The sequence below is a fragment of the Marmota monax genome, unplaced genomic scaffold (assembly GCF_021218885.2).
Source record: "Marmota monax isolate L192 unplaced genomic scaffold, Marmota_monax_Labrador192_F-V1.1 WCK01_AAM20220418_F8-fsc00004, whole genome shotgun sequence".
Lineage (NCBI taxonomy): Eukaryota > Metazoa > Chordata > Mammalia > Rodentia > Sciuridae > Marmota > Marmota monax.
The window spans coordinates 18,284,755-18,311,713 of record NW_026692881.1 but is presented as its reverse complement, the minus strand read 5'-3'; the positions used below and the strand labels follow the sequence as shown (position 1 = coordinate 18,311,713).

Here is a 26,959-nt window from a genome sequence, read left to right as displayed (position 1 = left end):
AATTTGAAGAACCCATCATACCTGACATCTGACCTAAAGAACCCCTCAACAGCTCCCTGCATTAGGGTTCTTGTCTCTGAGACCAGTTCAAGATCTTGCCTTTCTCACCCAAAGGGAGTCAGGGAAAGAGAAAACAGCTCATTAGCACTTCTTTCTTTTGAGCCATTTTTTTCTTCTTTGAAAAATGGAAGGTGGCCTCCTGGGCCTGTCTCAGAACCAATCTGAAAATTCTCTAAATGGCCCAAATTCCCTATTCTCCTACCTCTGCTTCCACATACCTTCAGATATTCATTATCAATAAAACATATGATTGTGCATTAAAGATGAGAAAGAGAGGGATGATAATTCCCTAGCCCCTCCTAACTACTAACCAGGTAAAATATCTTCCTATTAGATTTCAGTATGATATGTTTATTGAGTTTCTATGTTATGCCTGGAAACAGAAGTATGCAGAAGACCTTGATCTCCTAAATCTGTCTTATAGAGGACAACACATCAACTAATCCCTTCAATATGGTGGGTGAGGTAACAGTGTATGCACAAGGAAGTCTTGTGCATACACTGGGAGCAAGAAGCTGGACATCTGGCTAATCTGAAAGTTCAAAAAAGGGTTCCCAGAGAGAATGAGGCCTGAGGGGAACTTAGGATAATGAATAAAAGTTGGCAAGATAAAGACTGGTTATAGGAAAGGCCAGGATGTGCAGGAAAACTACTCAGAGACTGGAAATAAAAACAAGGTCAGCGGGAGCAATGGCTCACACCTCTAACCCTAGCAGCTCCTGAGGCAAGAGGATCACAGTTCAAGCCAGCCTCAGCAACTTAGCGAGGTCCTAAGCAACTCAGAGAGATCCTGTCTCTAAATAAAATATTAAAAAGGGCTGGAGATGTGGTTCAGTGGTTGGTTAAGTGCCCCTGGGTTCAATCCCAGGTACAAAAAAAAAAAAAAAGACAAGGTCAGGACCTAAAGGTCTATTAATCTATTATATACTGTCAGACTACAGAGCTTGATTTTTATCCTGAGGACAATCAGGAGCCATTGAAGAGTGATCAGGTTTGCCTTAGGAGCATATTGTGTGGACTGATCCCAGTCTTAAGGCACATAAGCAAGCCAGCTTAACTTCACATGTTCTTTGGATATCCCTTACAAATTCCTAACCACAAGTACCACGGCCACACCTTGTGCCCAAGACTGAATCTAGGACCACCTTGGTGACACCAGTCCTCCAAAAGCTGAGAAAGCACAGCACCAACAAAACTAAAATGCAAAGAGAGATGTGAAAGGCCTGTGACTTTGAAGAGTGCCCAACACAAGCCCAAAGAGCCAGCAGGAGCATTTTTATTTTAGAGATTTTAGGGAAGCAATAATAGTTACTTGTCCAACGCCACTCCACGAGGATACCGTTAGTGGTATCCTGGAAAACACTTTGGTTTGTCTCATTCCAAACCCTGCTTTTTCCACGAAGTCACCTTCCTTGGAGAAGAGGGAATCTAAAAACGGGGAGTGCCGGGCGGATAGCTGAAAAGAGAGATGTGAAGAAAAGTCACAGAGAAAGAGAAGTTAGCCTATCCAAGTGGCAGAGGAGGGAGGAAAGGGTCTAACAACAGGAGTGAAGCGGCAAAGAGGAAAGAAAAGCGAGACGTGGGAGGATTGGAACAGAGACAAAAGAGCGGAGAGACGGACAGCAACAAGTGGGAAAATGGGCGAAACTTGAGCGGCAGGGAAGTCTGAGCGCTGAGACCAGGCGGGCTCTTGCGCCTTTCCTCCTAGCACCCCAGTAGCCCTCTCCCTCGGCACTACTCCACTTTGCTTCAGATACCAGCGGGGCCTACCGCGCCGAGGGTTGGCTCCCCCAAGATAGAGAGACCACTCTAGCCCGCAGAGCTCGGCAAAAGCTTGCTAGATGGAACAGCTCTCGGCCACGTGGGAGAGGCGTGGCCTAGTTGTTGAGTCGCTCTTCTGATTGGTCGAGAGGCGGGATTCTTGGCGGCCCGCCGGACGCACCCCTCCCTCAAAGGTGGGGCCTGAAGATTCACAGCTGGAAAGGGTGGAGCCCGGGCGGCGCAGCTGGAAAGGGGCGGGTCGGGAGGCGCACCGCTCGCCGCTGCGGGCTGGGGGCGCCCTGTGCTGCCATAAAGTGAATGGGCTTCCGCAGGGGGTGGCAGTCCACGGTGAGGCTCGCTCACTCCCTCAGCGAGTCTGGGAGCTCCAGAGCCAAGCGGCTGCCCCGTAGCAGGGGGGCGGCCCCCACCCCGGCTGGGTGCCTGGCCCCTGGCCCCTGCCTGCCCTCCAGACCGTCACCGCCACCGCCGCTATCTGGAGTGCGCCTGCTGCGGGACATACTGTGAGTTCTTAACCGTATGGGGGACAGGAGCTTAAGGAATCTTGGCGGATCCCGGGACCCCTAAAATGGGACCTTGGTGATGTAACTCCAGTACCTGGGGAGCAGGTCGAGACTGGGAGGGCATATTGTAGACCAGGTTCTAGGATTTGGGAAAAGGAAAACTCAAGAGTAAGGACCAGGGGGACAGCAGTGGGAGACTCGGGGGATCCGGAGTGAAGCTGGAGACTTGAAGCCAGGACAGGGGCTCCGCAAAGCAAGGAGTAGGGAGTCTGGAAACCATTACCAGAAAGCGCCCTGGAATCCAGGGGCACAGGGAAGACAGCCTGGGAGTGAAAGGGGTTGCAGTGGCCTTGGCCAGATGGGAAGCCGCCGGCGGCCGCCCAACATGCAAGCAATTGGCGGCGCCCGACGCCCCTCAGCCCAGGCTCAGGCAGACTTTTGGGACTGGAAACAGGGGTGCGCCTGGTCGCACACACTTCTCTTCCCAGCTGCTCTGCAGTTGGAATAGGAGCCGTGTTGTGAGAGACCGGCAGCGACTGGGTCAGGTGGCGGTTTTGAGAGCCGCAGGACTGAGGCTGGAAGCCCTAGTAATCAAGCAGCAGGAGTGGAGGGTCGGGCTTGGGGTGCCGGGGTCTAGATGGGCCCAGACCCCGAGCCACCTCAGAATCGGACGGAATGTCCGTGACGCGTGGAGCTCAAGGCGGACAGAATGTCCAGGGTGGCGAAGTGGGTCTCTCCGGAGCAGGCACTCTGTCGGACAGTGGTGGACAGAATGTCCCTGGCTGGGTGGCATGTCCATCTACTCAGCAGCGCCTGCCCAGCTGCTACATGTGCGATGGACTCAGCTGCGGTGGGTCACCTGAAATCCCAGCTTACACTTTGCAAACTTGTTTCTGATCCTCCGGGCAGTGGGGCCTAGAGCAGGGAGTGTAAAGGATGCATGCAGCCTAGCCTTGGGACAGAGTGAAACTGGGAGGCATCCTTCCTCCATCTCAGAATAGATCAGAGCATCACCCTGGACTTCCAGAATTCAAATTTGAGAAAAAAAGGCTGATAATGGAACTGCTAGTGAATCCAGACCACAAAAATGAAGAATGAGCTACAAGGGCCATAGGAGCACAGGAGGAGCACAGCACAAGCTATATTAGCTCAATTTCCTAACAAACTCAGAGTCAACCCCTAATTCCAATACAACTAACCATACCACCCCAGACTCCTTGCCTGGGTATTAGCTAACTCAAGAGTCCTTCTCTGCAAGGATGTAAAAGCCATGCCACAAAGGAGAAATGCAATCCCTTAACAGAAAAAACCCTATGGTCCAGTTATCCTTTTTCTTCTTTAGCCCCACCAGTCCTAAACCCACCTTGATGGCTGAGAGAAGGTGAGAAAGAAACATAGGATCCAGATGTAGGTCTAATATGGAGCTTATAACTCAGGTTGGGAAAGATGCCTCAATTGCCCTATTTGTTTTCCCTGTGGATGGGGATGGGCCCTGACTCCTCTGGTCCTGTACAGTGACCCCAATGCTAACTAGAGCCCAGTTAAACTAGAAAGGACAGAGTAGAGAGAACTCTTCAAATCTATTAAGTAAGCAAGACAAGCCATCTGCGGACTGAGTTTTCATGAGGACAAGTGCAAGGCTTTTTGTTTAGCACTCCTCAGTTTTTAAATTTGCTTAGAAACCAGCTAGGACTTTGCTTCCAACCCTTTTTTGTCCCTTGCCCTCTTTTAATAAATATGGAGTCAAACTAATCACTACCATCACATCCTGATATACTTTTTAGGAACTTCTGCTCCTATTATTGCTTTTGAAAAATCACTGAAATTATAGCTAGCTGAAATGAAGGACTCTGAGTCGGGAAAGGAATAGGGAAGACACTATGAATGATTTCATGAAGACCTCAGTCCAAAATTCTGATTTTGGCAAAAAAAAAAAAAAAATCCAAAAAGAGAAGGCATTGTAACAAAGATGATTGGAAACAAAAGATAGAATCTTCTTCCACTCTTGAGTACAACCATGTAGCTAAGTGCACGTATGGTCTCTGGCCCTTAGGGAGAATGTTATGGGCATAGAGAAGGTTCAAGATACTTGGCAGAAGGGGGAGACAAAGGTTGCTAGAGAAAGGAAATTTTAAAGTTGAGGCCTCTGGAAGTTGAGACAGGATGGAAGTCTACAACATAATGAAAGAGCTAAATAAGCAGAGGAATTGTTTACTCCCCAAATTCTGAAACTTGAGATGAGAGGGTCTTCTTAGAACTGGAGTGATGCAAGTTTAGGATGAATAGAAAACATTCTCTTATGGTGATGCTCAGGCTTGAACCTGGGGTCTTGTGCATGCTAGGTAAGCACTTTCCCAACTGAACTATATCCCAGTCTCTAGAAAACGTTCTTTAGCACACAGTGGGAAGCCAACTTCCAGAGTTCATTTCCAAAGAAGTGGTAGAGGCAGGAAGTAATAATGGAATGCTTCAAAGGCTTGGGAGAGTCAGTGCATGTTAGAATCACAAATGATTGCAGGATGGAGGGGGGGTGATGTATGCAAAGAGCAGAACTGGGGTTGAATCTCTTTTTTCTATGTAACCCATGGATGATTTCCTGCCCTTTTTGAGATGAAGTGGGGACAGGCATTCCTACCATGTGGGGTGTTTTGAGAGTTAAATGAAATCATGTATAGGAAAGTCCTTTGCAAATGGAGAAGCACCAGAAGAAGCCTTATTGCTATTATTCTGCCCAATCTATAGGTTTGTAAATCACAGAATCTTTGGAAGGGTAGGCTCTTGATTGAGCAGCCTGATCATATCCCTAATTCAGCCACAGGAAGATTCTTAAAGATGATTGTGTAACCTCCCCCAAGCATTAAATACCAGTCATTACCCTGCCCCTGTCTAACAATCTGGGAAGCTCCCGAAATGTTTAATCTCTCTATCAGGTCAAATATCTAATCTCATTATTTGTGTCCAGCTCCTGCTCAAGATTATGAATATGGGCTTAGGACCCAGGTCCAGGAAGGCAAGGGTGACAAACTGGAGCTGAGTTATGGTGAAAGAAGGATGGGGCCTGGTGGAATCTTTTCTTCTCTATTCACTCTAAAGAATCCTGTTAGAATGTGGGAGAGGGAGATGGCAGCTAATCTAAAGGAACCATTAGGTTCTGAGCTTGGTGGGAGGGGACTAGAGTGTCCATGGTCACCAACAAGGGCCCATAAAAAGAGTGATGGGGAGAAAAAATAAAAGAAGATAATAGAGTGAAAGAGAGCTCTAAATGGTTTGCAAAACTCTCTCCATATCTCCTTTTCCATTTTCATTCCCCAGGGCCTTCTTTACACCTTGCAGTTTGTAGTTTCTGCTTTCCTATCTCTCCCCTGCTCCATCCATTCTGCTCATCATTACCAAATAAGGGTCACAAAAATGCTGATTTTTATGTCACTTCCCTGCCTACAAGCCTTAAGAGACTCCCAAAGCTTAGAGCAATGCTACTGGGGCAGGGGGCAGTAGTACAGGAATGAGCGGGGCATGATCCAGCAGGCTGAACAGGGTCCAGGGCCCATCTTCCTGGTGTGGTTATGTTGCTTAAAGACTGAGGATATATGTCCTTTACTTTTATATTAAAGTAAACATGGCTAAAATATGGAATAGAACTCAAAAAAATTTTTTAAAATATTTTTTAGTTGTAAATGGACACAATGCCTTTATTTATTTATCTTTACGTGGTGCTGAGGATCAAACTCAGGGCCTCACACATGCTAGGTGAGTGATCTACCACTAAGCTACAACCCCACCCCTAGAACTCAAAATTTGCTTCAAAATTTTTAAATCAAGTTAGATTGCAAACAAATTTCTTACCAGTAATAGCTCTTTCAGGTCATGCCTCTAGTTTTTTTTTTTGTTGTTGTTGTTGTTGTTGTTTGTTTGTTTTTTTTACTGTTCTTAGGAACTTTTTGATGGAGAAGTTGGAAATAGGATAGTCTAGACTATATCAAATATGAAGTAGCAGTCAGGCATGGTGGCACCTTCCTGTAATCCTAGCCTCTCAGAGGCTGAGGCAGGAAGATCACAAATTCAAGGCTAGCCTCAGCAACCTAGCAATGCCTGATCTCAAAAAGAAATAAAGGGCTGGAGATGTAGTTCAGTGGTAAAGCACTCCTAGATTGAATCCCTAGAACCAAATATGAACTCCTTGTCCCTCTTCAGATGACCCCTCAACCTGAACAATTTTTCTTTGCTGATCTCTCAGTGAGAGAATCTGACCAAGCAAAGTTCCCTGTTTCCCCCTGAATCTGTCAGCTTATTCCTGACATTGCTGTATTCTTTAGAAGGCCTTGATCTTTCTCTGCCTCAACTCTCACTTGATCTTTTTTTTATATTTATTTTATTTTTTTAAATTTTGATGCCAGGGATTAAACCCAGGGGCACTTAACCACTGAGCCATATCCCCAGACCTTTTTATCTTTTTATTTTGAGATAGGGTCTCACTAAGTTTCTTAGGCTCTCACTAAGTTGCTGAGGTTGACTTTGAACTTGTGATCCTCCTGCCTCAGCCTCCTGAGCAACTGGGATTACAGATATGTGCCAGTGTGCCTTACATTCTCTGAGACCCACATTCTCTGAGACCCTGACATTTGATACCACCTAACAAGGGCTTTCATCTCTCTGATATCCCACAGTGTTAGAGTAAGAACTGTACACTCTATTTTTCCATGCACAGTTTGCCTCCCTAGATTGTAGGCTATTTAGTTTGTGCCTTACCACTCTTGGGGATCCTTTAAGCATCTAACACTTGCAGAAGGAAAGAAGCAAGGGAGGGACCCTGAGAAGGGTGTAGGATCATTTATCTGATTCTCCTTTCACCCCTTGATAACATGAGTGCATCAAATCATTGCTGCCTCCACCCGAGTTGTGAGACTTCATTCTAGGGCTGTGAGCCAAGGTGTCTCCATTCGCTCCCATTTGAGTAGAGTCTGAGTGCTCAGCCTCCCTAAGGAATGGAAGCCTACATCCACTTAAGGGTCTCACTTCAGTCTCAACTTAATATGGTTTCATATTAAGTTCCCAAATTTGCTGCTTGCTGAGCTGAACCACAGCATCACTAGTCTTGTATCCTCCTCTCTATTCCATCCCTGCAAGAGAAGGAGTTTTTCCGCATTTAAGTTCTGCAGTCTGCCTCCTGCCTCAGGTGTTATTATTGCAGTTTATCACTGGCTCCTTCACTGATGCCTTGGTTGACCCTCTCTGGCTTCAGTACTTTAGTGGGGCCCTATGCCTTTTTGCCATGAGATTGTGTTATTTTATTGGAAACTCTGGCTTTCCTACCATAGCTTCTCTGGCCTGTGATTTGTTTTCCACCTTAGTGTATCCTGGATATTTTCTTCTTGCTAGCCCACAAAAGACCTCCTGTAATTCAGTCTGTACTTCAGAATCATAGCACACCTGCAGGACCTCTATTCTCCTTGGGTCTGGGCTTGCCACAATCATACTGATGGAACTTGGGCTCCGCAGGAGTATGTATCAGAAAGGCTGGATGGGGCTTGCACAAGCAGCTTCCCCCCAGAGCAGGACTTGCCACCACTGTTATCTCTTGACTCTGTGGCCCCTCCTGGTGTTTCCTACCAGCATCAACCAATCCTGCAGCTTCTACACCTACTGCTGGTCCCTTCCCATCCACTGAGTGAGGTGATGTTTCTGGCCTCAGACCCAACTCCCCAGCTTCTTGACCGCCAGCAATTTGGGGAACTTTATTTCCCACCAGCCTGTCTCCAGCTCAGACCATAGCTTGGTTACCCCCAGCCTTTACCTGACCAGCATACCTGGACATGAGGCAGCAGGAGACTATGCCCCCACGCTTACATCTCTCCACTGTCCATCTGACTTTAGTGTTCTTTTCTTCTCTCTGCAGTTTCGCAGTCAGGGCCTTCTCAGCCTTGCCCCCTCTCTCTCCTAATAACCCATTCAAGAGCCTGAAGATTTCACTCTTCCCAAGTCCCTGCTCATCAAAGTGTCTTTCAACTTGGGTTACTGTTCCTGTTCTTATATTATTATCTGGGCCTTCTATGTTCAGGACAGTGTTGCATCCCTCTCTGCAATGCAGTACACTCCTTTTTATTCACCAGAGAAATTCTTCACTGGAAGATACAGAGTCTGGGGAGGTTAACATTCAAGTAAAGGCAGGGGCAAAGGTGAGCTCTTAGTCCTCAATATACCCTCAGTTCCTAATTCAATGTTCAGCTCCTGGAAGGTGCTAAATAAACATTTGCTCAAAAAATGAGAAAAACAATTCTCAGAATTTTATTTCTATCCATTTTTTACATGTTATCTGAACCTTGTAACAATACTGAAGACAGGTAGGGAAGGGATTTTTTTTTAAATATTTATTTTTTAGTTGAAGTTGAACACAATATCTTTATTTTATTTATTTATTTTATGTGGTGCTAAGGATTGAACCCAGGGCCTTGTACATGCTAGGCAAGTGCTCTACCGCTGAGCCACAACCCCAGCCCCAGGGAAGGGATTTTGATCTCCCTATTAGAGATGAAGAAGTATGCCCAGAAAAGTAAAGGACACACAGGTAGTGTGTTGGGGAGAGGATGTGAACTTAGGACATTTAACGCCAAACCGAATTCCTTTGGCCTATACCAAATTATCTTCTTAAGAGAGGCGTGGATACTTCTTGCCCCCTATCACCACCCCCTAGCGCCTACATTCTCATGCCTTCTCCCCACTGAGCCAAGTAGGCTTTTCCCAGCAACCACTGAAGATAGAACATTCCCTGGCCCCCTTGACCTCCTCCTCCCCCACACAGAGTCCTTAGCTCCTAGGACTGAGAGCTGAGGTTCAGAGGGGCCAGGGAGAAGAGGGGGAAGGGTAATGACTAGGTCCAAAACAGCCCAGGCAGCTGTCCCTGTCACAGAGAGAGGAGACTGTATGACTTTGTGTATCTGTCTGCCTGAATGTGGGAGCACATGTGTGGGAGAGTGTGTCTGTGTGCCCCTCTCTCCAAGTCCAAGTGCTTATTATGTCTAAGTGGGGGCCTGTGTGTGTCTGCACATGTGTCTGTCTGTCTCTGAGAAAACACAGCCTGAACTCTGCTTTCTTAGTTTCATCTTTTACTCTGGCCCTTATCCCTCCTCACCCTACCTCCCTCTGCTGAAACAGAGGATGAAATCAAGACCAAGGTATGGAATGCTGGGGGGAAGGGGAGTTTGGAAAACTGGAAGTCTGGAGCTAAAGTAAAATGAAAGAATGAATGGCAGTGATGGAACTTAGTTTTATCTACAGGTAAAACCCACTTTTCCTCTTTCCCCAGCCTTGTTATTCCATAACTCCTGGAAAAAAATGAGGGACATGGTTTGCATTTCAAGATCATCTTGGGTCTGAAGAAAGAGCAGACTTCAGAGCACCCCTTTTACAGCTCTTAGTTCTAAGCCTTTTTCTCTCATCTTCCCAGCTATTTGGGAAAAGCTACTGATCAGCATCGCCATAGATCCTTCCTAAGGACATCTCCCTTCTGATGGAGAATTGCTGGGCCCAAGTTTTCCAGCTCCAAGCCTCTGGCTCCTGACCTCAAAATTGGAAAGTGAAGTGAGCTGAACACACCTCCACTCCTGTCCTGAATCTGTCCTTCTTTCCTGGGTTCCCTCTAGCTCTGCCTCTCCAACTTCAGTGATAGGTCCAAGGTCTAGACCCATTTGACTGTGGAAAGAACAGGAACTCTTTCTCAACCTCTTTCCTTGACCTCTGTCCCTGGCTTGGGTGGGGCACAGTTGCATTCTTGGAGCTGGTTGAAGGGGCATTAGCATGTGCAAATACAGGCTGCTGCCCATCTGTACCTCCTTGAGAAAGGCTTCTAATAAATTCAGAACCAAGTGACACTTCTCAATCTGGGCTAATCCACCCTCTTAATGTCACCCCATGAAGCCTCTGTTAATGGTGTTGGGGACAGAAAGACCCCTCCCACCCATATCTCTACTCCATTCTTCCTTCTATCCTTAGACTCCTTCTGTTCTCCTCTAAGAAGCATCCAGATTCTTGAGCCCTATTAGTGCCCCTTTCCCCATTATAAGGGTCCCAGGAGAGCCAGCAAGAAAGGGACCCTGCAAGGGAAACTTGGAGAGGCAGGTTCCTGGGCACTATCAGGAATTTGGGATAGGAAATGCCAACAAGAAGGGGGTCTTAAGGAAACCATTGTACTCCTTGGAGTGGGCTTGGTAAAAGCTAAGCATGAGATAGAAGTATGACTAGTGGTATGTGAGATGTGTTTGAGCATGCAAAAGAGTAGACAGGGCCCAAGAGTCCTGTTGTTTTCAAACTCATTTTTGATCTTGGAACCCTTTATCCAAATTAAATCTCTTCAGAAATTATAAATGAAACAGACAAAAGCAGAGCTTCCCTAGTTGAAGCTGACTCAAGCATGGCCAGGATGGAGTTCTAGCTGAATCCCCAAGGGCCCCAAAGAACACAATTTTAAAAAGCAAATGAAGGAAAAGTATTAGTTCAGGAATCCCACAGACCTGGTTCAGATCCTAATTCTACTGCTTACAAGCTCTTTGACCTTTAAGTTACTTCAGGTTTCAGCTTCCTCATCTGGAAAAAGGATGACAGGGGTTGAGCATCCCTAATCTAAAAATTTTTAAATCTAAAGTGCTCTGAAATTATGGTACATTTTAGATTTCTGATTTTTTGGATAAGGGTATGCTCAACTGATATATCTAAGCAAATATTCCGAAGTCAGGGCTGGGGATGTGGCTCAAGCGGTAGCGCGCTCAGCTGGCATGCGTGCGGCCCAGTTTCAATCCTCAGCACCACATACAAACAAAGATGTTGTGTCTGCCGAAAACTAAAAAATAAATATTAAGAAAATTCTCTCTCTCTCTCTCTCTCTCTCTCTCTCTCTCTCTCTCTCTCTTTTTAAAAAATATATTCCAAAGTCAAAAAACAAAACTCTGAAATCTGAAACACCTCTAGTCCCAAGCATTCAGGATAAGGGATACTCAACTATATTAACTACTTAATCTTGATGTATTCTTGTGAGGGGAGAGACAGTTAAAATAAGTGATAACAGTGATTATTCTTATGGATGAAATATCATACCTGGTTCAAAATAACATCTGTCGGGGCTGGGGATGTGGCTCAAGCGGTAGCGCGCTCGCCTCACATGTGTGCTGCCCGGGTTCGATCCTCAGCACCACATACAAACAAAGATGTTGTGTCCGCCGAAAATTAAAAAATAAATATTAAAATTTAAAAAAAAAAAAATAAAAAATAACATCTGTCCTAAGGAAGATGAATAACAGAGGTTCAGGTTGTTTCTCAAGTGTGATTGGCTGAGGTACATGTATGACCATATGGGGATAAGGAACATTCCGGTGAGAAGAAAGTGACCTTTGGAGGGATGCAGTATAGGGGATGTGGTGTGTCACAGCATGCATTTTGAATATAAATATTGAACAACAAATGTGCACCAGGCACACTTCTATGTGCTCATCAGTTAACAAAGTATAGTGTATATGTGTGCATAAAACCTCTCAGTATACACCCTTTTCTCCTTGGGCCCTGTCTCCCTGTTCTATCCTAGGCACGCTAGTCAGGGGTAGCTCTTTGTCAGTGACCAAGAAAGGGCCAGGAAATTTGTGGGGAACCCTACAAGGAACCGGCTTATACCTTGATTTTATTCTCATTAACTTGATGTGTGCTTTCTCTTCCATCCAGAGCCCTGGCTCCATGGAGTTCGGGCTGCTCAGCGAGGCAGAGGCCCGGAGCCCTTCCCTATCGCTGTCAGACGCCGGCACTCCCCATCCTTCGCTCCCAGAACACGGCTGCAAAGGCCAAGAGCACAGCGGTGAGCACGCCCCCTCCTGGGGATGTAGGACATAACAACTCAGCTTCTAATCCGGTGTGACCCTGCCTGGCCGCCTGGGTGGGAGCAAGCGGGTGGTTGAGGAGGTTCCAAAACCCGACAATTCCCTCAGGCCTGGACGCCCTGTGACCTTACTCTCCCCCGCCATCCCCAGACTCGGAGAAGGCCTCTGTCTCGCTGCCCAGTGGCTCTCCCGAGGACGGCTCGCTGAAGAAGAAGCAGCGAAGGCAGCGCACGCACTTCACCAGCCAGCAGCTGCAGGAGCTGGAAGCGACCTTCCAAAGGAACCGCTACCCTGACATGAGCACGCGCGAAGAGATCGCAGTGTGGACCAACCTCACCGAGGCCCGCGTGCGGGTACTGCCTACCTGACCCTCAACCCTCACTAGCCTGGGCCTCCCTCCTCCAATCCCCTCCGCAGCTGTGGTTCTGAAGTCTGCCTGCTCCACCTCGAGGCCAACACCCGACACCCCGTGTTCGGAATCGGGACACCCCCATTCCTGCCCTCTAACCTTCAGTCTCTGCTTTTACCGTTCTTTACCACTGGCGAGCGCATGTTGCTTCTTCCCCGACCCGATCTCTTTGTTTCTTTCCTTTCCCATCTTTGATCCATCTTACTGTTCCCCCAGACCCTGAGGCTGCTGACTCTGTTCTACCACCCACAGTTTCTGTTCTCGGGTGCCTGGCCCCGTGCGCTTTCAACCTGTCCCCAGCCACCTCGTTTCGTTTATCCTCCGCACGTCTCGGGCTGGGACCTCAATCCCCGCCTGGGTGCTCCACTTATCAACCACTGGGCTGGCCCCCAGCCCCATCCACCCCGAATCCTAATAGCTTTTCTCCCACGCCCGCAGGTGTGGTTCAAGAACCGACGCGCCAAGTGGCGGAAGCGCGAGCGCAGCCAGCAGGCAGAGCTGTGCAAGGGCGGCTTCGCAGCGCCGCTGGGCGGGTTGGTGCCGCCCTATGAGGAAGTGTACCCCGGCTACTCGTATGGCAACTGGCCACCCAAGGCGCTCGCCCCGCCTCTCGCCGCCAAGACCTTCCCGTTCGCCTTCAACTCTGTCAACGTGGGGCCTCTGGCATCGCAGCCCGTTTTCTCGCCACCCAGCTCCATCGCCGCCTCCATGGTGCCCTCAGCCGCAGCTGCCCCGGGCACTGTACCAGGCCCCGGGGCCCTACAGGGCCTGGGCGGGGCCCCTCCCGGGCTGGCTCCGGGCGCCGTGTCCTCTGGGGCAGTGTCCTGTCCTTACGCCTCGGCCGCAGCAGCCGCGGCTGCAGCCGCCTCTTCTCCCTACGTATATCGGGACCCGTGTAACTCGAGCCTGGCCAGCCTGCGGCTCAAAGCCAAACAACACGCTTCTTTCAGCTACCCCGCTGTGCCCGGGCCACCCCCGGCTGCCAACCTCAGTCCGTGCCAGTACGCAGTGGAACGGCCTGTATGAGCGACGGGAGGGTGGATCATCCCTTTGGGCGGGGTCAATAATTCACAGCTTGCCCGGACTGGGGTCGTCTAGACTGGTTTGCCCCCGCCCCAGTGTCTGAGAGGGGTTCACGAGCAGCTGGGAGGCGGATAGCTCAGGAGCACTCCATCCCCTTCACGGCTCTAAGGGGTGAACTGGGCCCTACAGGCAGATCACGACCCTGGGACTAAGTCCTGGAATAGGGACCAGCCCCCCTGGGCCAACTCACCCTTGGCCCATCCCGCCTTCTCCAGACTCCCTCTACTCCGTTTTCAAAGATAAATGAAATAAATGTGCGCGGACTGTCAAAGGCCTGATGATTCAGAGTTGCGGTTGAGCCCTCATCCCTTCAACCTCCCCCATTGTCTAAAAGAAATCTGGATGCAGAGGAAGGAGGTGAAGGTCCAGGCTTCTGGGGCTTCAGTCCCATTCACTCCCCTAAAGAATGGGGAAACCAGGACTCCTGGAGCAAAGGTGTGCACGCGTATGTGGAGTTGTTGAACCAGCTACTGCGCTGGCATCGGTCAAAGCTGGTGCTGCGGCGCCACCTCGTGGTCTCAGGGAGAACAGCTGGTAGGTCTTTCCAAAGTTTGCAAGGGTCAATTCTGCAACTTAGGAAGCTTAAGACTTTGAGATAACGTTACTCCGCCTTTCTGCACCCGTTTTTCACTGTTCCTATGAGGGGCTTGAGCCTCTAACAGCAATAAAATTATGGTCTGTAACAGACATTTATTAAGTGCCTACAGGCCTAGGATTGTTATTGTCTGTGTGTGTGCCTCATCCTTCCTCACACCCCTCAAGCCTCCTACCTGCAGATCACCGTATTACCAGCAGCCTTCTCCCATCACAGGAGCCCACTTCTTCCTCCAAACCCCTAAGCTCCATCTTCCATTTGGTTTGCATGCTTAATTTAAAAATAGAACAAAAGGAGAAAGATTTCTGGATAGAAATATAAATAACTCAGCTCTAGGAGCCCATCCAGTCCTAGTGCCTTCCCAGGGCCTCCTTGGCCTTCACTCATTCATTAAAGTACTAGACCACACCCTTACCCCAGGGTGACACTTCTTGTCTGTGATAACTTCCTGCCACCTTGGCGCACATTTCCCATGGGGAAATAATGCAGGGAAATCTCCCTAATCATTCTCCCAAATCTAAGCCCAACCCCTTAGTACCCTTTTGGAAGAGGAAATCTAAGGCTCTTTCTCTCCAATCTTTCACTGACTTTTGGCCATGGCTTTGACCTTGGGCCTGAAGTAGGTTTGTCGGAAGAAGTGGGCAAAGATGATGAAATAGGTGGCATACAAGACAAAGGACCAGGCGAATTCTTCCACTGTGATGTAGCACCCTTGTTCCTGCCTCCAGATGAAAGTCAGGATGCCAATGATGGCTCCTATAAACATCTGCAGGATCTGCAGGCTGGTGATGAGCATTGAAAGCATCCTGGGGCACTTCACTTTGGCAGCCTTCAGAGTGTAATAAGTGTACATAATGGCATGTACACCGAAGTTCATGGTCATGAACCAACCACCTGAAGGTACTTTGTTCTTGTATCCAAAGCTTGTGAATAGTAGCACTGTGCTGTGGTGGTACCAGTGCACAAAGATGAGTGGTCGCTTGCGCAGGATGATGAAGGCTGTGTCTCCTGGGAGATAAGAAGTCACATAGCTGGCAAACCTTCCAGTGCTGGGACCACCCTCTACATTGGGTGTAGGGGCCCAGGAGGAATTCTCAGGGTGGGGAGGAGTTTTCGTGGCAGAGAACCTGAAGAAGGGCTTAGGTGACATGTGTTGTTAGGACCTAGGGGTGGGGAAGGTATTCTCCATATGATGAGTGAGGGGAGGGCTCTGAGGAAGGGTGTGATTCACTGGGCACCAGAGAGACAAAGTCTTGTCACTCACCGAGTTCAATGATCTTGCTGAGAAGAAAGACACAGGACCAGAATCTGATTGTGGCATTTTCAATGTAGTTGGTGAAGCACACAGTTTGCTTCAGGCCCCCCCTAAGTAGCACAGTCCCCATATAGCCCCATGTTCTCACTGCCCCCAAGATACTGAAATGGAACAGAGAAAGAGAGTGTAAGACATCAATCCACCCTTTCCCCTAGCTTGACAAGGTCATTAAGTCTTGTGCTCCATCACCTCCTTACCCTTGCAGGGGGAACAGATCACAGATTCTGAGATCCTGGAGCCAATTTGAAAGATTCATCCAGTATTCCACAGGAAATGAGGGTTGGAAAATACCAGGGAATGTGAAGGGAGCTGAGACTGAAAGTAGAGTTAGTGTTCTTGGGATGGGGTGGAAGCCTAAGAAGTGAGTAGCAGTTTGGGGAAAATCAAAGGATTTGGGGGAAGAAAACATGGGAAGGAAGGACTGGGATAGTCTTGGAAGAGGGTGTTAGTTGCTGATAGTATTAGAGGCTGGAGAAATATATATATATATATACATTTTTTTTGGTACAGGTAATTGAACCAAGGGGTGCTTAGCCACTGAGGCACATCCCAAACCTTTTTATTTTTCATCTTGAGAGAAGATCTCACTAAGTTGCTTAGGGCCTCAATAAGTTGCCAAGGCTGGCTTTGAACATGTAATTCTTCTGCCTCTGCCTCCTAAATCTTTGGGATTACAGGCATGTGTCACTATGCCCTACTGAGGCTACAGAGATTTGGAAGTACAGATTCCATGAGTGCAAAAGGGATGGAGCAGAAATTGCCAGGTTGGGGTCTAGAAAAGAAGGAAAAGAGGGCAATATAGAAGAAGGTAAAAGTTGGGAGTCAATAAAACTGAGTTTCTGGAAAGTTTTAAGGGATGGAATGGAGGTCTAAATACTAGGTAGGAGGAGGGACTACCTTACCTGAAGATTGCAAGGCAGAAGGACCAGAGGATGAGAGGTCCCTGCAGGTTGAAGCCTTTCCGATCCTTCATGTAGTTCTGCCCCACAACAATGAGCAGCAGGTATATCAGAACTATGAAGAATGAGGTTGTCCTGGCAGGCAGAAGGCAGAGATGGGCTAAAAAGTGGCTGTTGGTCAGAGGAATGCCCACTCATCTCTCCAGGTTAATGTCTAGATTAGAGTTCCAACTCTGCCACTTACTAGCCATGTGATATTTTGGTTTTCTTATTTGTAAAGGTGGTGGGAGGTCCTCTCCTGACCATGTTAATTATAACACAGGGTAGGGGCTATATCCAAGGTGATTATTGCATTCTTTATTAGGCTGGAGACTGATGACCATTGGCCCATGACCCAGGGCTGTGGTGTAAGAATGTGGCAATAGCTTCTGCATTGGTTGGTTTATGGCAAATTGGCTTGAGCACAAAGTCAGCCCAAAGACACCTCTGGGGTAGCTTTAGGGCTAAGCCAGAGAGCCCTGGGAAAGCTTGGAAAAACTCCCTGGTTTTGCTTCAGTCTCCACAGAAAAGATGATGGGGCTTTTAGGGAGCATGATAATTAAGTAGAGCAGGTCGGAGGGGTTCTAATCAACCTCATTCTTCAGCTACCCGTTCTCTCTACACTCTTTCTTTGGCTTCTGTCTCTTCCCACACCCTGCTCCCCATACTCATTTCTGCATCCTTTCTTCTAGCTCTAATCTCTTCGAGGTGCCACACTACCTGCACCTTGGACAATGATGGGTTGGAGCTAGTATGAGGGATCCTATAACTTTGCTCTTTAAGAAAATCATTGCTGGCCTTCAGCCTACCCCGAACCCTTGCCCGGAGCACACAGTAGGGTCTGCCCACCGCACACACACACACCTGGCCCTTCCCCATTCCCAGGTCTCACCAGTATTCTTCTAAAAAGGGCCTTAAATCCTGGAACATCTCGAAGTTATAGGGCTGGAACAGTTGCCCCACTTCGTGGGAAACATTCATAGCTGTGACCATTTGGTTCTGCAGGCGTCCAGGTCCAGGGCTTGGAGGGCTGATAAAGAGACTGCGGGGCCGAGGACAAAATGAACCTCAGAGCGGGACCGAACGCAGCCAGGACAGAAAGAAACTTCCTGGGAGAGGCAGGAGGGGCTCGGAACCGGGTGTGAGCTACAGACCAGCCGGCTCGCGCCGCCGCCGCCGCCGCCGTATATAATGCGAATTGGTGAACTGCGGGCCTGACTGTGCTCCGGCCCCCTCCCCGCGCTCGGCCGTTATCCAATCTTGGCCGAGATACGCCCTGGTCCCGCCTCTGGGCCGCACCCTTCCCTGCATCCATCATCCCTGAGGGCCCCGCCCCTAGGCTCCCGCCCCGCCCCGCGAGGCCCTGAATCCTGTAGTGAGCCCTGGCCCCAACCACTTTGCCACCCTTTTCTCCATCATCACTTCCACTGCACCTGCTTGGCTCATCCTCCACGGCCTCGCAGAGAACTCAGCCCTGCCGGCCGTAACCTTTGACTCAGCTTGCTTTAATCTTAACCTTCTTGGCAGTGAGAATAAAGTGGAGGTGTCCTTGGCCATGGTGCCCTCACCCAGAGATGGGGGAGGCAGTTTCCAGGATCCTTGAGATAATGGGAAAAATCGGCGTGGGATGAGGAAGAACTAGGCTGCGCAATGAAGAGCTCCTGTAGTCCCTTCTGCCTCGGAGATTTGGATCTCTGGTTGTGGGTGGAGGGAAATGAACTTTAATCAATTTCATTATTGAGACTGTTGATGTTGATGTTTGAGGAGGCGGTTGTTGAAGCTGTTGTGATTTCTTTATAGTTTCCTGAATTCCTGAACTGCTCCTGTCTGACACCCAGTAATAACCTTGCAGAGGAAATGGGGTCACCCCCTGGGCTTCTGAAATTATTGTGTTTGGCTTTCCCAAAGGTCTCCTAGGGTTCAAGGAACCAGAGATCTAGTGCATCTCCCCAAGGCCTGCTGTTTTCTCTCTTCAGTCTGTGCTTGTCTAATAAAATCTAATTCTTTTCCCCCTATGTGCCCAGTCCAAAAGAAAGAAATGTTTTAAAACTTTTAAGAGCTTACCTGGCTATTCCTTATTTCTCTCCTACACTTTATGAAAACAAAAGAGAACTACAAGACTTGAGGCAGTTAGAGATAAGATGGAAATTTGCAAGGCAAGTGCTAAGAAAAATAAATACAAAATAGTTAAAATCAAGATATGTAAATAAGCAACTATGCGCAGTAAAGCCCAAAGGCTCTGAAACTACAGGAGCCAGGTAGAGATCTAATTCCACTTCCCTATCTATGGAAGGGTGGAGTAGAAAAATTCTGTCCGTGCTATTTAATTGACCCAAATGTACATTCTTTTCTCTCTGCAACTCATCCCCTTTAACCTGATTACTGCAACCACCACTGTAGTCACCTTAACTGGCTGTACCACTGCCTTCTTTAATACAGTGCTTCTCTTTTTATTGCACTGAAATCAGAAAAAAAGTTCCCAAACCTAGCTGATTACCAGATTCCTGAGCCCCTACCCAAGAAATTCTGACTCCATAGATAATCCCAGACAATACTTTGAAAACTAACACTTTCTGTCCTATTATCCAGAAAATGATTGACTAAAACCTAAACTAGGTCATGTTGCTTTTCAGTGGCTTCAGTGGCTCCTGATTGCACCATTAATTAATTGTTTTATGTTGCTATAACAAAATGCCTGAGGCTGGGTACTTGATAAATGAAAAACAACCAAGATCTGACAGCCATACCAGAGGTTATTCTGGCTGCGCCATAACATGGTGGATGGCATCTCATGATAGGGGCACATCTGAGAGTGACCACATAGTGAGAGAAGAAGCAAAAGAATGGGGAGGGGCCAGGCTCACTCTTTTATAACAATCAACTCTTGTGGGAACTAACCAAGCTCTGCAAGAACTACATTAATCTCTATCAAGGGCCCCCATGATCTAATCATCTATTAAAGACCCCCACCACCTCAATACCGTTACATGGGGGTACCATGCTCCTAGCAAATGAATTTCTGGAAAACTCACTCAAACAATATTCAAACCATAATAACAGTCTACTTGTTATGAGATCTGAGTTCAAGTCCCAGTGCTACCATTAACTATTGGCTATGTGATTTTAGGCAAGTTACCTAACCTCTCAGATTAAATATTCTTCAACAGCAAAATGCAAATATTTACACTTGCCTACCAAGGTTGGTATCAGTTTCCAATTCAGATAATGTCAGTGACAAGATATTATGGACTAGACACATGGAAGTTGGAAGTTTACAAATGCATAGAGAAAAGGTACTCAGTCTTGGATTTCTCTCAAATGAAACTGTGTTATATTTTCTTGTGTGAAAGTTTAATGAGGCTTGGGGGAGGTGTGTGTGGAAGAAGGAAAGAAAAAGGAAAATTTTTCAGAAACCTTCCCTAACCTTTGAACTTGGTTTGGTACCCCTATTACTGCTTTCATAGAATGCTATTTCTTTCTTTCAATGATAATTTAAAATTACTTAGTTGTTTTAATGATTTATTGATCAATGCCTGTTTTCTCTACTAGTCCTTGAGATCCATGAATGGAAAGGGTATTTCCATTTTTACTTAACATCATTCTCCTAACACTAGGCACATAGTGTATATTCAAGAAATATTAGTTGTGTCAGGTGCAGTGGTTCACATCTGGAATCCCAGGAACTCAGTAGGTTGAGACTGGAGGATTCAAGTTTAAGGCCTGGCTCAGAAAATTTAGCAAGGCCCAAAACAACTTTGTGAGACCCTGTGTCAAAAAAAAATTATATATATATATATATATATGTGTGTGTGTGTGTGTGTGTGTGTGTGTGTGTGTGTGTGTGTAGGCTAGGGATGTGGCTCAGTAGTAAATATTGTCTGAGTTAAATTCCTAGTGAAAGGAAGGAAGGAAGGAAGGAAGGAAGGTTGGTTCATTGCATGAGAGATTATATGGAAGAAATCCTCAGTCAGAAAATCTGGGTGATACTCTTTGTTTTTCCAGGATAAATATTCCAAGCTCATCTTCTCCTGAAAGAGTCAGCAGAAAGGAAGAATTGGTAACCACAGCATGGTGCAAGCAAGATGGACAACTCAGGGTATGGCTTTGGAAGTTTACATAATACTAGTCACTTAACATATTAGGTGATGAGAAATAGCTGCCTACTATGTCTATGCATTCTCAGTCCAACTTCTTTCCCCATTTTCAAACATTTATTTGAGGGTTGGGAGTGTGGCTCAGTGATAGAGTGTTTGCCTGGCCTTTGGTTTGATCCCTAGTACTGCAAAAAGAAAAGAAAACCGTTAATTTGACATCTCCAGTATATTTTGGTAGCATTCTCAGCAAAATTTTAAAGATGTTGTTTTGAAGGTTCCAGTCAGCTGGCCCCATTGATTTAGGCTATTCTTCCCAACTACCATTTATCTAATCTCCCAGGTTAGGAATTATGTTTTTTATTCTTCCATATGACACAAAGTTCTATCATTTCTTCTAGAAGTGGCCTGGTCATTAGGATGTCTCTATGCAAACTGGGTGTAGTGGTGCAGCATGTAATCCCAACTACTCTGGAGGCTGAAGCAGGAAGATGGCAAATTTGAGGCCAGCCTTGACAACTTAGTGAGACCCTGTTTCAAAATAAAAAATAAAAAGGGCTGGAGACATAGTTCAATGATAGGGTGCCCTTGGGTTCAATACTGGTTCCATTCCCAGTATCGGGGGAAAAAAAGGTTAAAGATGGTAAATGTTATATTATGTATCTATAACTACAATATTTTAAAAATATTTTAAGGGAGAGTCACAAAATAAGTGTATAGTTTTAAATAGGAAAGATAAAGAGTTAAATGTACATATTACACAAAAAGCTTATTTATAGTCTCACCTATAACCTTTGATACATGGCTAAGGACACAAACAGGCTCATTTTATGTGCTCCAGTGCCTTCAAATGTACTGCTCATTTGCTGCCATAAAGGTACACTTGCAAAGCACATAACTTTATGTCCCTAGTATTGAGAGAAAAAAAAAAGACTCAACTTCCTTAGTAATTAAGGGAATGCAAATTATGGACTACGTATAGTATGTTCCTGATTAACAGCTATTAAATGAAACAAAAATTAAATACTGAACGCTGTTCAAAGCACTGAGGAACAGATTTATTAAAATTTGGCTAGTTGCCAGGATAATTGATATAATCCTTCTGAAAACACATTTAGGTAATACTTAGCAGGAGCCAGCTGGTTTTAACCCAGTGAAGTAAACAAAAAAGAAAAGAGAGTTTGTATGTATTAAAATACTTATGCCAGTGGAACTTAAAATAATACAGAACTGGAATCAATCCACAAATGGATAATTAAATTATTTAATACTAATGTCACAGAACACCTTATATCTACCAGAATGTAGAAACATGAAACTATATTTATAAAATAATATGAAATAAAAATAATATTTAAAACCATATCTACTATATTACCTCAATTATCTAAAAGTTATGATGTCTGTAAAGATGAAAGTTGAAAATAAACTCTAAAATGTGAAATAATTTGATAGGGTGGGTGAGGTATAGGCCAAAACTTATAGGTATTTTAAATTTCTTTTCATGTTTTCTTTTTTTTAAAAAAATTTTTTGGTAGTTGTATATGTACAACATGCCTTTATTTTACTTGTTTATTTTTATGCAGTGCTAAGGATCGAACCCAGTGCCTCACACATGCACTCTGCCATTAAGCTACAGCCCCAGCCCTCATGATGGTTTCTTATATTTGTAGATGGACACAATACCTTTATTCATTCATTCATTCATTCATTCATTCATTCATTTATTCATGTGGTGCTGAGAATCGAACCCATTGCCTCACACATGTTAGGCAAGCCCTCTACCACTGAGCTACAACCTCAGCCCTTTTCATGATGTTTTTATGTTGATGTCATAATATTTTGGAATGCTAGGCATTCCAAAAGTAATGCTTTATTTTTTATTTTGTTTTATTTTTATTTTTGAGATGGGGTCTCCCTATGTTGCCCAGGCTGGCTTTAAATTCCTGGACTCAAGTGATCCTCCTCCCTCACTCTCCTGAGTAGATGCTACTACAGGTGCATGTCATCACACCTGGCAAAAGTGCTTTTAATGACAGGAAATTCTCAAGATGTAAAGTTAAGTTTTTAAATGCAGAACATGAGGCTATATTATAGTATGGGCTCTTAGAGGTATATATATACATATATATATATATATATATTTTTTTTTTTTTTCAAATGAATACACTTTCATTATCAAGGGTGACAAACAAAAAGAAAAAAAGACCAAACATGTAAAAACCCAGGGTACTGGAAATACAAACTCAATTCATTCAAATTCAAGCTCATCCAGACCCTGGGTGCAAACCCTAGTGAGGTGAATGGAAGCACCAAGTCAGATAAAGGGGGACAGGAGTGAATCTGAGGCCAAGAGAAAGGGTGGGAAGGGCATCTCCCTAGGTCCCTTGGTGTTCACTCCCACAGTGGTATCTCCACCTTCCAATGACTGTGACCCTTCCAGTCCCTGTCCTCTTGGCTTCCACCCCACCCCAGCCATGGCTTTGAAGGCCAGTCCTGAATGGTCCTACCCTCCCTTGCTCCATCCTCACTTGCTCAGGCTTCTAGTCTTGCTCTTCTCCTCCTCCACATTCTTCTCAGTGATTAGTAGCAGGTTGGGGTACTGTATAAGCCTTAAGTGAGGCTGGGGGCCATGGGAGGTGGGATGGAGACAGGTGAAGAGAGGAGAAGAGCTGTCCAAAGACCCTTCTCTTCATGGGATCCCAAATTGTACAACCATCTCCTCTTTTGCATCTACACGGATCTAAGAAAGTGCACTGTAGGCATAAGCTATCCTGGAGACCTGCTCCAAGTCAGAGAAGGGGATAGGCTCGCTGGCCAGCACTTGGTGGGGCTGGCTGGTGAGAGATGGCAGCGGTGGCAGCTTCTTCCAATGCTGCTGCTCAGCACAGCCAGGCGGGTGCTGTACTGCCTTGCCCGGTCCATGTACTCATGCTTCTCCATGCCCTGGGAGTCTGCAGCAGACACATGATGATGTTGCTAGCTGTTTTTGCGAGGATGGAAGAGAGCAGGGCCTGCTCATCTGTGCGAAGGCAGGCTGTGGTAGTTGGGCTCAGCTCCATTGAGGGCTTTGGTGCGGGGTCGGGGCGGGCAATAGCAGCTTCCGCTCCTCTCGGTCCTGGTCCTAATCTTCGTTTTCGCTGCTGTAGCAGCACCCCATGGCCGGGGTCGGGCCACTTAGAGGGAAAGAATATTTGTAAAATTTTTGTTGAGAAAAATATTGAAGAAAACAATGTAGAGAAAGAAGATTAGACAGAAATGCTCCAAAATGCTAATAGACTTTGTCTCTGGACGGTAGAATCTTTAAATTAGTTTTACAATCAGTAAATGCTCAAAACTAATAATAAATAAATTATTGAAATTTCTTGAATTTAAGTCTTTTTCTTCTTCCTACCTCTTTCTTATTTCTTTGGTGCTGGGGGTTGAACCCAGCTATCCTGGAGACTGAGGTGGGAGGATCTCTTGAGGCCAAGAGCGTGAGACTAGCCTGTGGGAGGCGGGCACAGGGGATGTGACTGGATGACATGACACAGAACCATAAAGAAAGAAAGAAAAAAAAAAAGAATTTTAAGACAGCAACAACAGAGCATCAAACCAACATCTCTTCTTAGTTCTGTAAAACAAATAAGGTCACGGAGCAAATCGAAATCCTCCCAAACTGGAGAGGCAGAGGGGCAAATACAGAGAATTATAACATACCAGAGAAGAGATCTCTAAGGGAAACCAGTGAGGTAGGAGAACCTGAACTAGGTGCTAGTCCACATGATAGGTATGCATAAGTACAAGAATTTTAAAAATCCAGGAGGAGCCCAGTGTGATGGTGCAGGCCTGTAATCTCAGCAACTCAGGAGGCTGAGACAGAAGGATTGCAAGTTGGAGACCAAACTCAGCAACTTAGCAAGGCCCTAAGGACTTAGCAAGACCCTGTCTTAAAATAAAAAATAAAAAGAGCTGGGGATGTGGTTCAGTGGTTAAGTACCCTTGGGTTTAATCCTTGGTACAAAAAGAAAAAAAAAAGAAAAGAATAAACATCCAGGAAGAGAGATCTGGGGTTATAGCTCAACGGTAGAGCGTTTGCCTCACACAGGATGTGAGGCACTGGGTATGATCCTCAGCACCACATAAAAATAAATAAAATAAATAAAGATATAGTGTCCATATTAAAGTTTTTTTTTTTTTAATTCAGGAAGATGGGCTGGGGATGTGGCTCAAGCGGTAGTGCGCTTGCCTGGCAGGCGTGCAGCCCGGGTTCCATCCTCAGCATTACATACAAACAAAGATGTTGTGTCCGCTGAAAACTAAAAAAGTAAATATTAAAAAAATCTCTCTCTCTCTCTCTCTCTCTCTTTAAAAAAAAATTCAGGAAGAGGCTGGGGATATGGCTTATTGGTAAAGTGCTTGTCAAAAGGCGTCAGGCTCTAGGTTTAATACCCCACCACCACCCACAAATCCAGGGGGAATCTCATCTTGGAGGGTCTCCCATGATTTTTGAGTTTTACCTCCAGGAGCTCAACTGGACTCTCATAGTAAAGATAGAAGAAAACTCCCATTGTGGTCCTTGAAGAGAAGGGGAAAAATAACCTGTTATAGTTTGGATCTTAAAATGTCCCCTAAAAGCCCATGTATTAAAAAAGCATGATCCTCAGGTTGACATTAATGGAAGGTGGTAGACACCTTTAAGAGGTGAAGCTTAATGGAAGATTTTAGGTCACTGGGGGTGTGTCCTCAAAAGAAGATTGTGGGATTCTGGTCTCTTCCTCTCTGCTTCTTGGCGTCCTTCAGCAAGACTCCCCAGTGTTTTACTGCCTCACCACAGGTCCAAAATCAATGGAACCAGGTGACTGAAACCTCCAAAACTGTGAGGCAAAAAACCCTTTCCAAAGGTTTTTTTTTTTTAAGTTGATTATCTTAGGTATTTTGTTTCAGTAACAGAAAACTGGATAACATAGAAGTATTTTGAAATATGAGTCCTCAATTTACAATGATTTAAGATTTCAAATGTTATGAATATAAGCAATGAATATTCAGTAGAAACCGTATTGTGATTTTAAATTTTATTTTTTTTCTCAGGCTATTGAGACACGGTGCAATACACTCTCAGGATGCTGAGCACCTATAGGAAGCTGAAATTCCCAGGGAGCCACAGGCCGGTAAGGGTAAACAACCAATATACTATAGTGTATTTTTCTAAACTATGATGTTCAGGAGGTTATGTGTATCAAGGACATTTCCAACTTAATAATTTTTAACTTAGAATGGGTTTGTCAGGATGTAATTCCCTAAGTCAAGGAACATTTGTATATCAGAACACCCTGACTGGGTGTGGTGGCACTTACCTGTAATCCCAGCATTTTGGGAGACTGAGACAGGAAGATCAAGAGTTCCAAGCCAGCCTCAGCAAAAGTGAGGCACTAGGCAACTTAGTGAGACCCTGTCTCTAAAGGAATACAAAATAGGGCTTGGGATGTGGCTCAGTGGCTGAGTTCCTCTGAGTTCAATCCCAAGTACCAAAAAAAAAAAAAAACTCTGTTTCTCTAACCAAGACCTATCCTCAAGAGAAACTAGTTAACCATAGCCTAACCTGTTTGAGTTTTATCAGAGCCTAACTGATGTGGGGAAAAGGAAATCATTCCAGCCAGCTCTAGTCCTCCACATGGAAGAAGGAAGCTATCCAACTCTAAGCAACTCTAGCCATCCTGTCTCACCTAAGGAGGGAGCAACAACAACAACAGCAAAACAAAATAAACAAACAAACAAAATCCCTGAGAAACACTTATGAAGTTCACAGTCCAGAAGCCCAGGCTCATTAAAAGACTGAGACCTAAACATAGGACTAGCATATGCTTCTTCCATACCTTACACCATATTACTAAAGCCCTACTTATAACAAATGCTTTTAACCAGTACCTCATGTCTGGCTATCAAGAAAAACTACAAGGCATACTAAAAGGCAATAAACACAGTTTGAAGAAACAAAACAAGCATCAGAACCAGGCATGGCAGGGATGTTGGAGTTATTAGACCAGGAATTTAAAACAATTGTGTTCACTATATTAAGAGCGCTAATGGATAAAGTAGGTAGCATGCAGAACAGATGAGAATTGTAAGTAGACAGAAATTCTTAAAAAAAGAAGCAAAAAGAAATGCTAGAAATGTCACAGAATTGAAAAATACCTTTGATGGGCTTATTAGTGAATTGGATACAACTAAGGAAAGAAACTTTAAACTTGATGATACTTCAAAAGAAACCTCCAAATCTGAGGTCTGGGGATGTGGCTCAGTGGTAGAGCACAAGCTTAGCATGAAAAAGACCCAGGGTTTGATCACCAGCA

The 26,959-nt window shown here is 45.8% G+C and overlaps 2 protein-coding genes and 1 pseudogene across 2 annotated transcripts; 1 reads left to right on the top strand and 2 right to left on the bottom strand.

Moving 5' to 3' along the window:
- Positions 1-12,056: 12,056 nt before the first annotated feature.
- Pitx3 (paired like homeodomain 3) lies at positions 12,057-13,902 on the top strand. The gene is made up of 3 exons (XM_046450471.2): positions 12,057-12,174; positions 12,347-12,549; positions 13,044-13,902. The coding sequence occupies exons 1-3, from the start codon at positions 12,057-12,059 to the stop codon at positions 13,629-13,631; spliced, it is 909 nt and encodes a 302-aa protein (XP_046306427.1). The 3' UTR covers positions 13,632-13,902.
- Positions 13,903-13,954: 52 nt separating this feature from the next.
- Positions 13,955-17,746, bottom strand: Elovl3 (ELOVL fatty acid elongase 3). Its single transcript, XM_046449723.2, has 4 exons — positions 17,429-17,746; positions 16,501-16,632; positions 15,548-15,699; positions 13,955-15,291 (listed from the first exon to the last, which is right to left on the bottom strand). The coding sequence occupies exons 1-4, from the start codon at positions 17,527-17,529 to the stop codon at positions 14,864-14,866; spliced, it is 813 nt and encodes a 270-aa protein (XP_046305679.1). The 5' UTR covers positions 17,530-17,746; the 3' UTR covers positions 13,955-14,863.
- Positions 17,747-22,815: 5,069 nt separating this feature from the next.
- Positions 22,816-23,787, bottom strand: LOC124096173 (ragulator complex protein LAMTOR1-like; annotated as a pseudogene).
- Positions 23,788-26,959: the final 3,172 nt, after the last annotated feature.

What these genes read in the sequence shown, in the direction of transcription:
- Pitx3 (XM_046450471.2), top strand. Translation starts at nt 12,057, where the DNA reads ATGGAGTTCGGGCTGCTCAGCGAGGCAGAGGCCCGGAGCCCTTCCCTA. An exon ending in CAAAGGCCAAGAGCACAGCG is followed by an intron (nt 12,175 to 12,346) that starts GTGAGCACGCCC and finishes CGCCATCCCCAG; the next exon opens with ACTCGGAGAAGGCCTCTGTC. An exon ending in TCACCGAGGCCCGCGTGCGG is followed by an intron (nt 12,550 to 13,043) that starts GTACTGCCTACC and finishes CCACGCCCGCAG; the next exon opens with GTGTGGTTCAAGAACCGACG.
- Elovl3 (XM_046449723.2), bottom strand. Translation starts at nt 17,529, where the DNA reads ATGGTCACAGCTATGAATGTTTCCCACGAAGTGGGGCAACTGTTCCAG. An exon ending in TTCTGCCTTGCAATCTTCAG is followed by an intron (nt 15,700 to 16,500) that starts GTAAGGTAGTCC and finishes GTTCCATTTCAG; the next exon opens with TATCTTGGGGGCAGTGAGAA. An exon ending in CAGCAAGATCATTGAACTCG is followed by an intron (nt 15,292 to 15,547) that starts GTGAGTGACAAG and finishes CTTATCTCCCAG; the next exon opens with GAGACACAGCCTTCATCATC.